The sequence below is a fragment of the Lissotriton vulgaris genome, chromosome 3_1 (genome assembly GCF_964263255.1).
Source record: "Lissotriton vulgaris chromosome 3_1, aLisVul1.2, whole genome shotgun sequence".
Lineage (NCBI taxonomy): Eukaryota > Metazoa > Chordata > Amphibia > Caudata > Salamandridae > Lissotriton > Lissotriton vulgaris.
Genome location: NC_141689.1, coordinates 1,185,845,830 through 1,185,862,387, shown reverse-complemented (window position 1 = coordinate 1,185,862,387; position 16,558 = coordinate 1,185,845,830). Strand labels below are relative to the sequence as shown.

The 16,558-nt window shown below is 40.8% G+C and overlaps 1 protein-coding gene across 2 annotated transcripts in view; it reads right to left on the bottom strand.

The window, feature by feature from the left end:
- Positions 1-16,558, bottom strand: part of LOC147727632 (phospholipid-transporting ATPase ABCA1-like) — a 2,839,360-nt gene that overhangs the window by 1,193,830 nt on the left and 1,628,972 nt on the right. For both annotated transcript variants that reach the window (XM_086961649.1, XM_086961650.1), the window contains exons 25-26: positions 6,626-6,828; positions 6,492-6,540 (exon numbers count right to left, since the gene is read on the bottom strand). In XM_086961649.1, coding sequence (XP_086817775.1) covers positions 6,492-6,540; positions 6,626-6,828 — 252 coding nt within the window. The remainder of the gene's footprint in view (positions 1-6,491; positions 6,541-6,625; positions 6,829-16,558) is intronic.

The following is a 16,558-nucleotide window of genomic DNA, read 5'->3' as shown; positions in this document are numbered from 1 at the left end:
TGACTACGTTTTTGGAGTGACACTGTACAGCACTGGGTTTTGGTGGATGTGAGGATATATGATAGTGGACATTTGAGTCATGTTGGTGGCTGTTTGTCTGTATAATGGTGGATGTGTTTGCATATGGTGTTGGCGGTGTGGGCATATGATGTTCTCGGAGGATGACCACAGCTGTATTGTTTGATGGTGGGTCTGGTGTGTGGTATTTCTAGTTTTTGTATGGAGAATTCCATGATGGTGTAGTATGTATTGTATTGCTCCTTTTAGTACTGTGTTACTTTAAAGAATGTTTCACTAATGTTCTATTCTATGTTCTTTGAATATTGACTTATGAATGTTTGTTCATTACGAGCCTGCTTCCTGTGATCGCTGGTCGTGGGTTAACTTTACTGGAATTAAATCTTAAATCATACTACAAAGACTTCGCTTCCTTGAATCCTTGCCTACGAGAACCTTACTACATTTATTGGCGACGTTTTACGAAGGTTCTTCTACTTCAAGGAATTCAGACCCACCGACAATAAGGACTTAACTGCTTTTGACGCTCTCAAACACCGCAGTGACTACGGAGAAACAACGCGGACATAAGAAAAAATCAAAAAAAATGTTTTTCTTCTCACGTTGGCTATCCGGAACTGTAAGTTTATTTTTATTCATTTTCATCCGGAAAGTAATTCATTAACCGTCAGTCACTTACTGGTTATCGTTTGAACTCTGGCTGCATTCTATGCTCGCGACGCGATCCATTTTGTCTACCTCGCGTCAGCTCAGCCTTGCGTCAGCTACGTCACAACACGCACTAGCGTGTGTCTTCATCACGTACCAAGTAGGTGCGTGCAACATCATCACGTCAATTACGTCGGCGGCCATTTTGCGCAACCGGAAAAGTTTGTGCGCTTTGGTGTTTACTTCATATAATTGCATGGAGGTTATTTTCAACTCGTTATTTATTTAACGCAAATCTAAATATTGAATTTCATTGGATTTAAAGGCTGATTCGTCAAACAAGTAAGATATTTATTATTCTTAATGGCTTCAGCTAACAACAATAATAACAATGGAATTGTTGCTCCACCATCATTTTTAGTTACTCCTGGCAAACCTCCTACACCCTGGCACAAATGGTTACGTGTATTTACAAATTACTTGGAGGCAATAGATGCTTTAGAATATCCTCCTTCAAGGAAAAGGGCTATTCTTTTTAATCACCTGGGTGATGCAGGACAACAATTATTCGACAATTTGACCGTTGTTCAAGCTCCAGCTGATGATGACACTTGGAATGTATATACTGAAGCCTTAACTCATCTGGGTAAACAATTCAAAGATGATCCATCTGTCATGGTCGAACGTCATGTTTTTTTTAAAAGGAAACAGTCTCAAGAAGAATCCATAGAAGATTACTTAGCAACTTTGCGTGTTCTTGCCTCTAAATGTGATTTTGGTACTTATATTGAAACTGCTTTGCGTGACCAATTAGTTTTTAATTGCTTCAACAAAAAGATTCAGGAGCAAATCTTAACATGCAAAAATCCTACACTGGATGAGGTTATTGTCATTGCGAAAAGCATCGAATGTTCTGTTGTTTCATCCAAAATTTTAGCTGAAAATAGTGCTTCTTCTTCAACAGTTTCCAATGTTTCACAAGCATCTAATGATAGTTGTAATGTTAATGTTGTTTCTAATCGTCCTGGTGGTAAAAAAAATTTTGAACAAAAATCTAACACATTTTGTTACAGGTGCGGTTCAAAATTTCATATTGGAAACAACCCTAAGTGTCCAGCACAAGGTAAAAGGTGTTCAAATTGCAAACGTATTGGTCACTTTTTTGCGTTATGTTGTTTACCCAAAGATAAGACAAAAGTTTATATGGTGTATTCTGAAGAAGAAATTTGTGATGCTCTAAATGTTTCTTCCTTATCATATATTCAAATTAATGCGTTGGTTGACTTGAATGTCAAAGGTCCCATTTGTAAAATTTCAATTGGTGTGCAAACCATACAAGTTATGGCGGATTCGGGATCACCGATTACCATCTTAGATGAACATACTTTTCAGTGCTCCTGGGATAACACAAAGTTATTTCCCACTGATGTAAATCCCAAAGCTTTTGGCGGGTTTGATATAACTATGCGTGGTTATTTTTCTGACAACATTGACTTCAAAGGAAGAATAATTTTTACTAAAATCTATGTTGCTCTAAACGGTAGAGACATTTCGGGTTGGCAGGATCAAGCCAGGCTTGGCATTATTTTAAAGCCCGGTCATCCTGAACCTGTTGATTTGGGGGATATTCCTATTTTTGCGATTCTTGATAATTGCAATGATCCTATTTTGTGCAATGTTTTGGAAAGGTACAAAGGGGTTTTCGAGGACAAGATTGGTTTGGTAAAAGATTTTGAACATACCATAAAACTGAAAGAGAGAGTTTGTCCTGTTATTCAAAAAGTGCGTCCTGTTCCTCTATCAGTTAAACATGACTTGAGGAAACATATTGAATCTTTAGTGGCTCAAGATATCATCTGCCCTGTTGATTCCTCAGAATGGGTTTCTGCTGCTGTAGTCGCACGAAAACCTAATGGTGATATTCGTTTGTGTGCAGACCTTCGTGTTCTTAACCGCAACATTGTAGTTGATGTGCATCCCCTGCCTAAAATTCATGATATGCTGGCAAATATTGGTAGTAGCAAATATTTTTCTACTATTGATTTGCGCTCAGCGTATCACCAGATTCCCCTTTCTAAAGAGTCTCAACCTTTGACAACTTTTGTAACACCTTTTGGTGTTTACATGTATAAAAGACTTCCCTTTGGGCTTGCTTCCGCAGCTAGTATTTTTCAAAGGTTAACGGATACCATTTTTAATAATTGTCCTGGAATTCAAGCGTTCCAAGATGATATCTTGGTACATTCTGAATCTCTAGATCAACACTACATTCTAATGGAATATGTCCTAAAAACTTTACTTAATTATGGCCTCACAGTTAACAAAAAGAAATGCAGATTTCTAGCTGATGAAGTTGACTATTTAGGCCACAATCTTTCCAAAGATGGTATTAAACCTAAATCTTCCCTATTGGAAGCTATTAAAAATGCTCCTTGTCCATTAGATAAAGATTCTTTACGGGCTTTTCTAGGATTAAGCGAGTATTATGCTCGTTTTGTCAGAGGTTATGCTTTGGTTGTTCAACCTCTTAGAGATCTTTTGAAGAAACATGCAAAATATATTTGGTCCACTGATTCACAAATGGCCTTTGATTCAATCAAAGATATGATTCTTTCTGCCCCAGCCATCAAACCCTTTTCTCATGGAGTACAGAGTATCATTACAGTTGATGCCAGTTCCCGAGGTTTGGGAGCTGTCCTTAGTCAAATGATTAAAGGTGAAGAATGTACTATTGCCTTCGCTTCTCGTTCTTTAACTTCTGCTGAGGTCAACTATAGTACCATCGAGCGAGAGGCATTAGCGTGTTCGTGGTCTGTAGAGAAATTTAGAATGTATATTTGGGGAACAAGATTTCAATTGTACACAGACCATAAACCCTTAATTTACATGCTTGGGGAAAGCTCGTCTAATAGGGCCTCCTCTCGTTTAGTTAGATTATTGGCACGTCTCCAGGAATTCAATTTTGAAATTAAATATTTGCCTGGTGGGAAAAACATCCGAGCAGATTGTTTGTCACGCATCCCTTTGCCTACTCATGAATCTGTCAGTCCTGATCTGGAATGTGTTTTTTCAGTTGATGATGCCCTTCAAGATTTCAAAATTACTAAACATGATTGGTTGCAAGGTTTGGAAAATGATTCTTGCCTACAAAATGTTAAACGTTTTTTAATTAAGGGTTGGCCTATGGATAGGAGTATGTCCATGGAGGAGAAACATTATGCACAAGTTGCATCTGAGTTGTCTGTTTCTGGTGATATTTTATTCAGACAAGACAAGTTTGTTCCTCCTTCCAGTATCAGACAATCTATTATTTCCTTAGCTCATGAGGGTCATCCAGGTATCACTGGCACTACTAATAAAATTAAATCCATTTATTGGTGGCCTGGTATCGATAATCAAGTTAAGTTGTTTGTCAATCAATGCCCTCAGTGTTTATGATCTGACAAACATTGGAAATTGTCCAATTCTCCTCTCATTCCCACAGAATGGCCTGAAGGTCCTTGGGAAAAAATTGCCTTGGATTTCTCTGGTCCATTTTCTGTTTTTAATTCTGAAAAAAAGTTTTTATTGGTTGCCATTGATTATTTTTCAAAATGGATTTATTTTTCTTTTGTTAAAAATCCAGATTCTTTTTCGGTTATTTCTTTCTTGAAATCTTTATTTGCCATCGATGGTACTCCTCTTGAAATTGTTTCTGACAATGGTTCACACTTTGTTTCAAATGAATTGAATTCGTTTTTAAACAAACTGGATGTAAAACATACTCTTGTTCCACTGTATAGCCCTTCATCGAATGGTTTGGTAGAAAGAGCAAACCGTTTATTGAAAGATGCTGTTCAAACTGCTTGTGCCAACAGATTAAGTATCTCTGATTTTCTTCGTGAAAAAATCTGGAACTATAATTGTACCCCTCACAGTACCACTGGAGTTTCTCCTTTTGTTTTACTTCGAGGTCGTGTTCCGACTTCTAAGTTGAATCCCTCTTGGTTAATGAGGAATTCTCAGGTAAACATTGATTTACCCAAAATTCGTGAACATGTTAAAGAGAAACAAAAACGTTACAAAGATCATTATGACAAACGTATGCATGTGGCAGAAAAATCTCTTATTACTGGAGATTGGGTGATCATAAAAAAACCTGTGAAGATTTCCAAAGGTCAATCCAAATTTTCTGCTCCTGTGAAAGTTGTTAAGGTTTCTCGCACAGCAGCTCTGTTGTTTGAAAGAGGTTGGTGGAACAAGAATGCCCTTATTAAAATCTCTGACCAACAGGCCAAAATTATTTCTGCTAACAAACAGAATTCAGATTGTTCTTGCAGTGCGAATTCTGATTGGTTTGGTATTTGTGATACTCCTACACCCTCTCCTGTTTCTTTAAACCCTCCGGTAAACATTACTCCTGATCTTGCCCCGTTAGCTCATGGTGATTCCTCAAAGATCACTTCTCTCTCTCAACCTGTTTTTGTTGCTGATGGTAAGGGGGATGGTATGGGTGTTGGTCGTAGAATCAGATCTGTTCCTGTTAGACTTCATGATTATGTTTTGAATTAATTATTTTTTCTTCTTTTGTTAATTTCTTTCTTCTGCCTTTTGTTTTATTGGAGGAAGGGTGTGTAGTATGTATTGTATTGCTCCTTTTAGTACTGTGTTACTTTAAAGAATGTTTCACTAATGTTCTATTCTATGTTCTTAGAATATTGACTTATGAATGTTTGTTCATTACGAGCCTGCTTCCTGTGATCGCTGGTCGTGGGTTAACTTTACTGGAATTAAATCTTAAATCATACTACAAAGACTTCGCTTCCTTGAATCCTTGCCTACGAGAACCTTACTACAGATGGATAAACAGTTATATATAATGTTTGGTTTATGGACATATGATGGTTGATGTGTTAGCATATGATTGAGAGTAAGTGTATGTATGAAGGTGAGTATTGTGCGATATTATAGTGGGTATTGTGGTGTAGGATGTTTGTTGTGTGGGCAAATGTGTGAGAGTGAGTGTTAAGGTTGACTTAGTATGGCGGGCGTGGTAGACAAGGATATGATAGCACTTTCACTTTGGAATTACATGACTTTTAACATATTAGTCAAGCTAAACTCCTTTTCAACTTTTTAGGGATGTGTGTGATGTATATAAATTACTAGAAATTTGAAAAAAAAACTTTGCGACTTCGAGAACTTTTAAAGAGCGTGATATTAATATTGTCAAGAACCCTGCCACAGTGGGGAAAGGTGACTATTGATCTGCTTAGACAACACTTTTTTAGTTGAACAAACTATACAAGTCGCGGTGATACTGTGGCACATGGTTCACAAATGTGCACCAAACAAATCGATATAGAGTGTGCCTGAGTCATCTTATAGCATATATAGCTTTTAAATAATGTAACATAATTAAATAATTACTGATAACAATGCAATCATTGTCTCTATGGTTCTCTTCTAGTGCACGCTTGAATGCAAGAATCGCAAGTGACATTTAATAACTCTGTACAGGCAGATATGACAAGATATTTATAGCTTCATTATAATAATCAAATAGAGTTGCTACATTACAGGTCACAAGCCTATATGTCCCAAAATTTCATGTAGGGATGCCGTGTTGTTCTGCAATTCCCTTCAAAATCATGATATGTACTGGAAATATATTCTGGTTAGTCATCAAGAAGTTGTCATTGAAACACTACACCATTCGAAGAATATCCTTTATCTTTCCTCCGTACAAGTTTGCTATTATTACTCAGTGGATGACTTGCTTAACAGATTGGCAAGAATGGCAATGAAATGTTAAATTGAATATCATGTCACTAAAAATCCCTTACCTGTTATCTCTTTGTCAACACCAGTTTCCTCGGCAACTTTTAAAAATATCTGAAAATACAAGCAAAGAACAATATGAGCACGAGCGTTCTGGGCACTAAACATTTAAAAAGTAAGCATTTCATAAATAGATCACCTCTTCAAGTGTAGTGTCTGAAACACCATAGCTGGAAATTCCCAGGTTTGAAAGTTCCAAATCCAGGTCTTTAAACAGATGCACAAATGACCCGTCTTGTGCACCTTTGTAAGGCAGTATATATGTGATCTCTTGGCCAATGTCCTCTACCAGCTGAGCTTGTGGAACGTGTCTGTGGATGAGGCCTGTAATGGCTCCCACATCTGTAACAGAAAAATTGATAATTATGCGTAATTCGATCATTGCAGATAAACAGCAAACGTCAAGGATAAATAATACATCTATTTTTGTAAACCGAATTCTCACACACCAGCTGGAGTTTTAGAATATGCTAATATTTTTGGATGTTCCATTCTAAAAGTATAAATAGGAATATACCTTGAAAAGTTTAATGCAGAGAAGTTAGTGTCCTATGTAATGACCGAATGTGTGTTAAAGCGTACCAGGTCACAATAAACGTGTTGCTTTCTCGTCGGGAGGATTGTAAATAAATAAGCTCAATATCGTTTTCATTGGTTGCATATCATTCTCATTGTTTTATTTTGACGTGCAGGAATGTTAAATCAAGTTGTAAGGTATTGTATTTGTATTTACATGGCGCGTTGCAGAGAAAAGATTGTTTATGTGCAGGAAGGTGTCCATCCTACACATAAACAATCTGAACTGGCGTTTTGTAACTTCTATGTGTGCTGCTCAATGCAGCACACATATAAGTTTCAAAACGTCATTTCTTTAAAATGATTGTTTATGTGCAGGAAGGGACACCTTCCTGCACATAAACAATCAATCACCGTTTGCTGTTTCTATGTGTGCTGCACAACGCAGCACACATGGAAGCAGCAAAAACGAGGAGAAATTAAACGTTTACTCTCGTTGTGCCAGGGTAAGACCAGGTTTTCCCTGGTCTTAATGTTGGTGCTGCCTCATACTTATGCCACAAACGTAAATATGGGGCAGCGTCAAAATCAATGAGTCTTGCGGTGGAACGCCCACCACAACACCAATTGCCCGCCCCTTTCACGCTAAGTATAGCAAGAAAGGGTGTCTTATTTACAAGGCAGCGTTAAGCCACGTTAAGTGGCTTAACGCTGCCTTGTAAATAAGGCAAAAGGCCCTAGCGCTACCACAATGTGATGTTGTGGTGGCAATAGGGGCTTGTACATATGCTCCAGCATGCGTAAGATGGTGCAGTGACTCACAAAAGCATCAATGTGTGTCAGGCATTCCACAGGATGCATAACCCTTGGGAGTGGCAGAAACACACCGATTTATATTTCTAACGTGGGATGTGCCCTTGGAAGATCAGTACAGCCGGTGCAGGCATAATTCAAATTTTGCTCGAAGATCAATAATCAAGGCAGAGGGCATGTTTAATTTGTTATACATTGAAAGCTTAGCCTGTCATAGCGCACCGCCATTGGAGGTGTCATCTAAAACCGTAAGAGGCCTGAGTTATAAACATCTTGCACATGAACATCTACATTATAAGGCTGAGGGGATTTGTAGTATGTTCTAACCAAAACAATGGTTTACGTACAGTTGTAAGTCAATTTCATCAGTTTTTTTACCAAGGCATAATTGTAGCATTGACCTGGAAGACTCCCAACCTTTTCTAGTCCCAGCTAATCAGCTCGATGTATATAATTAGACACAGCCTCTATCACCTGAAACGTTGTATACTATGTCCTGACCATGCCAAATTTTGCACTGCATGTTAATGAGTTGTACGGTATGCAAATTTAATGCACTTCGTATATTAAGATCCAATATTTATAATCCGTATTGAAAGAGGGTGTGAAGTGGCATAACTGCTCATTGTTGGATTTTCACACACCTTGCCTTTAGCTGTTTTGCACTTGGTCCTGATGTGTTCTGAGAGTTGAATGGAGAGTAGAATGTAATGCCTTTTCCTAGTATTACTCCAGTTGCCTCGCAAAGGTCAACATGTCTCCACAAACGAGCATAGAAAAAGTCACCAGGACTGGACTGGATACGAAAATCAACCCTGGCAATAATACTCCAACCAGTCCCACATTCCAGGAGGCCATGACCAAAATGGGGCTTGGTCGTGACAGCCTTAAAAGTACCCCTTAGCCTGAAGCCGACCAAAGAAACTTCAGAGTATTAGAATGGTCACACACACACACCCACACCCACAACCACACACACACTCACTCTTCCAGAGCACCTTCTACCTGCCATTCTCAAAAAGGCTCGTAGACCAGCCAGACAGACTGAAGTATGCTTTGCAGCTAGTACAATTTCCCAAACGTAATTCTGTAAATTATTAAGAACGTGGAAGACTGTAGCTGTAACACATTATATCTATTTTAAAATGACTCAAAAGTAAAACACTTTCATTGATTTACTTGCATGGTGTGAAAGAAGCAAAACCAAAGGGGATGATGGACGGAGTGTTGAACACTGCAAGCACTCACCCCGTCAACTGATCTGGGTTTAATCCATCATCATTCTTTAGCTCACTCCGCCACCCCAGTTCAGACATGGCCATATGCAAATCAGTCTGACCCTGTGCCTCATGGGAGCAGTCCAGCCCGAACTGCCAAGCCATGTCTTCCCTGGACTGGAAAAAAGCATCCTGGGACCGGTTTCTGGCTAATCAGCTGTCATCAGCCAGGCTAGCTTGAATCCAGTGGCAAAGTGAGCAAGGGACCCATGTCTGGGCATACCCTGCCAACTTAGGATGAACAAAGCAAAACCAAAGGGGATGATGGACGGAGTGTTGAACAGTGCAAGCACTCACCCCCAGTCAACTGATCTGGGTTTAATCCATCATCATTCTTTAGCTCACTCCGCCACCCCAGTTCAGACATGGCCATATGCAAATCAGTCCAACTCTGTGCCTCATGGGTACAGTCCAGCCCGAACTGCCAAGCCATGTCTTTCCTGGACCGGAAACAAGCATCCTGGGACTGGTTTCTGGCTAATCAGCCGTCATCAGCCAGGCTATCTTGAATCCAGTGGCAAAGTGATCAAGGGACCCACGTCTGGGCATACACTGCCAACTTAGGCAAAGGGGATGATGGACGAAGTGTTAAACATTGCAGGTACTCACCCCTAGTCAACTTATCTGGGTTTAATCCATCATCATTCTTTAGCTCACTCCGCCACCATAGTTCAGACATGGCCATATGCAAATCAGTCCGACCCTGTGCCTCATGGGTACATTCCAGCCCGAACTGCCAAGCCATGTCTTCCCCGGACCGGAAACAAGCATGTAATGTATAGGCATTTATATATAGTGCACTACTTACCCGGAGGGTCCCAAGGCGCTTCGACCGCTGCGAAACCCTTCCTGGCTTCCCTGAGAGATGGTCCCTTAATGGGTATCTCCAGGGTGAGACCAGGCATCCCCGGCGGTCTGGTGGGGCCGTTAGTGAAGATGAGGTAAGCTAATGCCCAGAGTTGCCGAGTGTGATCGCTGATCAGAGTGGGCACCGAGGCGAGAGAATTATCGAGTCCGCTGACCCTGGTCCAGAAACCTGCCGCGCCGGGAATCGAACCCTGGTCCCGGGCCGTCCTCTGCTCTCGGGTCTGCCGCCTCTAACCAGTGAGCCACACTACTTCACTGGCATCCTGGGACTGGTTTCTGGCTAATCAGCCGTCATCAACCAGGCTAGCTTGAATCCAGTGGCAAAGTTATCAAGGGACCCACGTCTGGGCATACCCTGCCAACTTAGGCAAAGGGGATGATGGACAAAGTGTTGAACATTGCAAGCACTCACCCCCAGTCAACTGATCTGGGTTTAATCCATCATCATTCTTTAACTCACTCCGCCACCCCAGTTCAAATATGGCCATATGCAAATCAGTCTGAACCTGTGCCTCATGGGAACAGTCCAGCCCGAACTGCCAAGCCATGTCTTCCCTGGACCGGATAAAAAATTTCATATAGGGAGGAACCCTTTTTATAGGAAAAGGGGATGGGTTTACAAAAGACAAATACAAGAGTCCCTTTTCCTTAATACGTAAGGAGAAAATCTCTACAGGTCTTGAATGAATAGTAAATTGAAGTCCAGTAGGGTATAACGTGGAGTCTCACAGTAGATCAACAAATTTACAGCTATATGATATTTAAACCTAAACACATTCTCAACATTATGCAGTAAATCGCAATAAGGGCAGGAGAGCAAGGAAAATAGCTTTATATTTCTTATTTTATTTATCCCACTGTTTTTTTGTATATTATTAAATCACATTTATAAAAACATCATCATATTTATTAAAAAAACATAATACATAATAAAACAATTCATGTTCTAGGAAGAAAATGTTGTTGACGCAGCGTTTCGGTGAGTGAAATCGTCACCTTCTTCAGGACACTATTTTCATTTTAAAAACAATCTAAATCAAAGAAGAATATAAAACATATATTATAGCCACAGCTGGCTTGGCTCTTCACATCAATATTTGTTATTAATTATTCTACTACTCCAGCCTACTCCCCTTAACCGGAAACAAGCATCCTGGGAATGGTTTCTGGCTAATCAGCCGTCATCAGCCAGGCTAGCTTGAAGCAGGCATAAGGAGTGACGCAGTGTAGTGGGAATAGGCCACAAAATGCATTGCTGGAGTTGCATCGTGCTTGCGACACAGCTCCAGCAACGCGTGACTTTTGCCCCAACAGATGCAGCAGAATTTCTGACGCATCTGCCAATCCTTCCACCTTTGGTGCGCCGTATTATAAATACGGCACATCCATGGTGGCACAAGCATTTTTTAGGGTGGCGCAACGAAAGTGACGCATCTCTATAGATGCGTAATTTTCTTGTAAATCTGTCCCAGCAGGTCTAGCTTTAGAAAAGCATTTTGTTACATGGAGTCTCACATATTACCTAGTAAGCAAGCGTTTCCACTTTCCAAAATGTTGACTTTAGTGAATGTGAATGTAGGTACTGAGGTCTGCTGTCCCTCCAAAGCCTCAATCCCTGCATTCAGAAGGAATCACAGAATGACATCTGCCTCATAAATATTAATGAGGCAGGAGTTTTTGCTTCTCCTTGTTAATGATTCAGAAAAGGGGGTGGTGATGAACAGAGTGTCTGAATTAAGCAGGCCACTCTTACCCAGTCCAAAGATCAGGTCTTGATCCATCACCGTTTTTTAGCTCACTGCACCATCCCAGCTCAGAACCTGGCTACATGCAAATTAGTCTGTTCCTGTCCCAGTGTATGATGGGAACAGGGCAAACTACCAAGCCAATTCTTATACTGGGAAGGAAACAAGCTTCCGGGGACCGGTTTCTGGCATTTCAGCCGTCGTCGGCCCGGCTTGCTTGAATCCTGATGGTGCAATGAGCAAGGGACTCACATCTGAGTATACCCTTCCACGCTTATGGTGGACAAAATGATTCTCTCCTTGTTAATGGCATGTTGGTTTCGAGTGATTAGTACTTCAGTTGCAGTGCAAAAATAGCGAGACCTTACGGTGTCTGGAAGCAAGATGTTGGATTCACCAACGAGGAAATGGCAATACTAGCGTGAGTTTCAATCTCAGGTGAAACTGCTCTTCCCCTTGTTGCAAAAATCTGATAGCCTTCCAGAAAGCCACATTGACGGTCTCATTCAAGCAATTCTGAGCCCAAATAAATAACATTTAGCTGCAGCTCAACTAACCATAAAATATTGCTACAACAGACAGCGTCTGAGGGAGCAATTTGACTTTAGAGATGGCTCCACTGACAGCAACAGGAGCAGTGCACATCTGACATAACGGGAACATGCTGTGCGTTTTTAACTCCCTTGGTGACAACGTGGACTCATCAAAGTAGAAAATTGTATTGGCTGTCTGCACATCCCCGTTCTCATGCAAAGCAGGTGCTAGATGAGATGTATTTACTAGGCCGCCACGTCTTGGGGGCTGTTCTTTTGACAGCGTTCCAGAGACATCCAAAGCCACGACTATAAAGCCAGCACCATGCATAACATGTTGCTGCCTAGTTAAGTTTCAGAGCTAACTTCAAATCAAGTTAATATTTTCGAGATTATAAGCAGATAGTGGACTGGGGTGGAGGGATGACTGCGCCTGCACTTAAAGATATGAATTTAAATAGATGCCGGCCAGCATTCTTAGAATTACAAAAAATGGACACTGTTTTTATTGTTACATCTTTATCAGGATTTTTTAAACATGTTTTTAAATTGCGAAAATCCATACGTTTGGATGATTCTTAACTGTTTTTAATAGAAACTGTGATTCCTTCTTAGAGAAAAAAACTGCTGTAATATTCACTGTAAATGAACTTTTACTATGTCGCTTTTATGGTTATTGTCTTTTTAACCGAAGAAAGTACTTTTGACTTTGACTGCGCCAGGAAGGCCAATCCACAGAAGGAGGATTACCTAGCCACAAACCATGCAGAGGTTATATGGTCTTGAAGCTACATTCTGTTTGTCTGCACAGCAGTGCACTGATTGTGATGGTGATGCTTGTATCCGAGTAGCTCATACATCAGCAGTGGGTGATGCTGGTAAGTGCGGTAGGGCGGAGCACAGCAGATGTCGAGAGATGACAGAATAGGGCAAAGTAAATAAGTAAAGAACTCCTATTCCATCGTCTGTTGACATCCCTGCTGCAGTGCCAGCCCCGACCCACTGCACCACGCGCTGACCTGCACCGGCAGCTGCTGCCATATGTAGGAATAGTGTTGTCTATGGACCATGATTTAACCGTGAATCAAAATAGAAATATTTCTTAAAGTGTGACATTGTTTCATCTCCTTTTAGGTACAAACCTCCGGGTGCACAGACAACAGATCATGCTCGTTTTAAACCATGACTAAGTCACCCAGAATGACACATAGCATGCCATGCTTACCGATGGGGGCAAACCTTGAAGGTCTCTGATTTTGAAGCAGGGTGTGCACAAAACATCCCATTCACCCACTGCCCATCACAGTATTTGCACAGTGATAAAATGTAGTGGCTTTACTTCATACTTTACCATGGGAACACCCAGTGCAAATGCCAACTTTCATCAACATAATAACTTTATTCCGATCTCCAAGATCATAAAAGTACAAGATATATAAAAGACAAATAAAAACATCCTTACAAGGCGTAGTGGTAGTCGTCGGAGATCAAAAACATCTGTGGCTTAGGCTCATAGCATTGAAATGGTTTTACATCTAAGAAGTCCCTTTCCAGGGAACCGCAAATGGTTACAGTTGTTTGGGTAATTACACATTTCCATAGACTTCCTTTTAATCTAGCTTTTGCAAATGCACACAGCTCATCTGGGGAATCCCAAATATTTTCCAACCCCAATTTCCCCACAAGCAATCCAATGGAAATCAGCCATGGGAATTTGCTTTCACATGTTGGGGGCATAACGTCTTTTAGTACCCCACAGCAGTGGCAGCCAGAATGGATCTGGGGTGGTGGTGGGGGAGGGGGAGGGTTAGGGGGGGGTTGACCAACAGGGTAAGGAGGCATCATTGGAAAAATAGAAAAATTCACTTACCTCCTCACCACTCTGCTTCACGTCTCTCTCCTCCGCCAAACAGGGACCAGTCATGCTCCCCTGAGCCCATCACAACACTGAAATGCAGTGTTGTGATTGCCCCCCTAAACTAATCACAACGCTGCAATGCAGCATTGTTATTGGTATGAGCGCTGTGGTTCGGCGCTGAGAGGGGGACTGTGGGCCTAGGCATGTTCTCCATGCAGGCTGTAACACAGCCTGCATGGAGAACTCGCTAAAGTGCGCATGACTGTTTGGCCGGCCCGAGTTGGCCAGTTGAAGCATCATGCGCACTTTAGTGTGCCTACCACTCCTCCCCTGCACAGCAGGGAAGAATAAAATGATAATACCATCGCATTATTATCATTTTGTTTTTCCTTTCTTTTACTGCTGCACAGCAGCAGTGGGGCGACACACCTCCACCTTAGCAGAGGATATGACACTGCCACGCAGTATTAGCTTAGCGCTACTGTTGACTACAATGGGTGCCAATATACAAGCATTCTGCCCTCAACTTTCTGAATAATGCACATTTCAAAACATTGTGGTGTCATCAAGGTTCTTGATAGTAATCCTAAAAGCGATCTTATCAACTGTGGTAAGGATTTGGGAGTTGGCAAATCTCCATACTTCACAACCGTACAGGGCTGCACCTACGGCCGCAATGTTGTAGATTTCAAGGGACGGACAAACACTCCTTGAGATAGTTTTGTTATGGATTTTGACTATAGAAGCTGTGAGTGCAATTTCTAGAGTTGCAAACCCCAGTTCAGATTTGGCGTAAGCAAATGCCAACCATATATAGATGACCTTCTGCATCCATGCTATCTATCAATGAATGTTCAAGAAAAAAGTCTTAATGATAAAAAATAATTCTTTTGATTTTAATAAACAGTAATTAATTTATTGACATTTTCAAGCCTGTCAAAATAGTGTCTGTGCGATATAAATATCCAATAGACAATGATGCAAAACAAAATAGATATTTCATAACGGAAACAATACATTGTTGAAGTATTAACATATTGTACATTGCTACAGAGTATCAATGATTTTTTTTTCTTTTCACAGGTTACTTCTAACGTCACAGCTAGATTCTAATAGAATTAAGGACAGGCAGTTATCACGCTTTCACAGACCTATGAGTATTCTAAACATTATTTAACCCCGGTAGCTGCTGATACTTAACCGGGTTATTCTAGTAGCATTAGCCATCATCAAAGCAACAAGAACAGAATGTACACATGCAAACTGGCAGCAATGATAAATGTTATCATCAATAGAAATTAACTAAAGGACCAAGCCTGCGAGCTAAACAGTTGTGTATCGTACATTACTGTGGAATGTAATCATACATATTTCAGTTCAGTGATTATCACACGAGAGCAAATTCTATGCAAACGAAAGGATCGGAATTAAAAGATTTTTTTATTTTATTTTATTTTTATTTCCCCATTACAGCAATAACACATCTTCAATATGTAATAATCAAGCATTGAAATATAAAGCGTCTGCAAATCCCCATTTCCACATTAAAAAAATTGCTTGTAAGCATGAAACAATCGTACCATTATTTAACATTTGCACATTTATGCTGCAGATTTACAACATCAATATTTGCCCAGGACATCTGGTATACACTTCCAAGTTGAAACCCAGAGGATCAGCGGTGCCTTTTTTGTGGGGTTATTTGACCAGAGCTCCACTCTGGTATGCCTCTACCCGTTCTGCTACTCGCCCCCGCCCTACACCTCCCCAGAGTCATCTTGATGTTCTTGCAGATAGTCCACGAGTGGTTGCCAAAAATCCTTCGGTCTGGAGGCCGGAGGTAGTTCCTCCTCATAGGTCCCCATTGTTTCCTTACAATATATCATATCTTTTATGCAATCTTTGAGCCTGTGTGGTCTTTTGCTACCCCATTTAATAGCTAATCGTCGTTTTGCCAGTAAGAGCACCACCGCCATCAGTTTTCTCCTCCTAGTCTGTTTAATCTTGAAAGTGCCTAGCAGGCATATCAACGGTGAGTTTGGAATATGTTCCTTTAACATGTGTGTAAAGGCAGTTGTCACTTTTAGCCAGTATTCAGTGAGGACAGGACAGGCCCATGACATATGTAGGAAATCGGCTTGGGGCGCCTGGCACCTCTGACATTTATTTGTCTGCTCTAAGGCCTTACTTATGCAGCTTGGCTTGTATGTGGTACGTTTGGTGTATAAACTTAAAATGTATTATGCGCAGGTTGCAATTGGACGTGAGTAGGTTTAGTTGCGCACAGCTATAATTCCATTCGTCCTCTGATATAGTCATGACTGTTTGCTCTTCCCACCTTAGTAGCGATCTATTTGTGTCCCCCGTCTGTTTGTGTTGGGATGCCGTATACAGTCTAGTAACTAATTGTGAGCGCGTCGGTGCTGTTAATAGGATTTGTAAGGCTTGTAGTGTTGGCGGCTC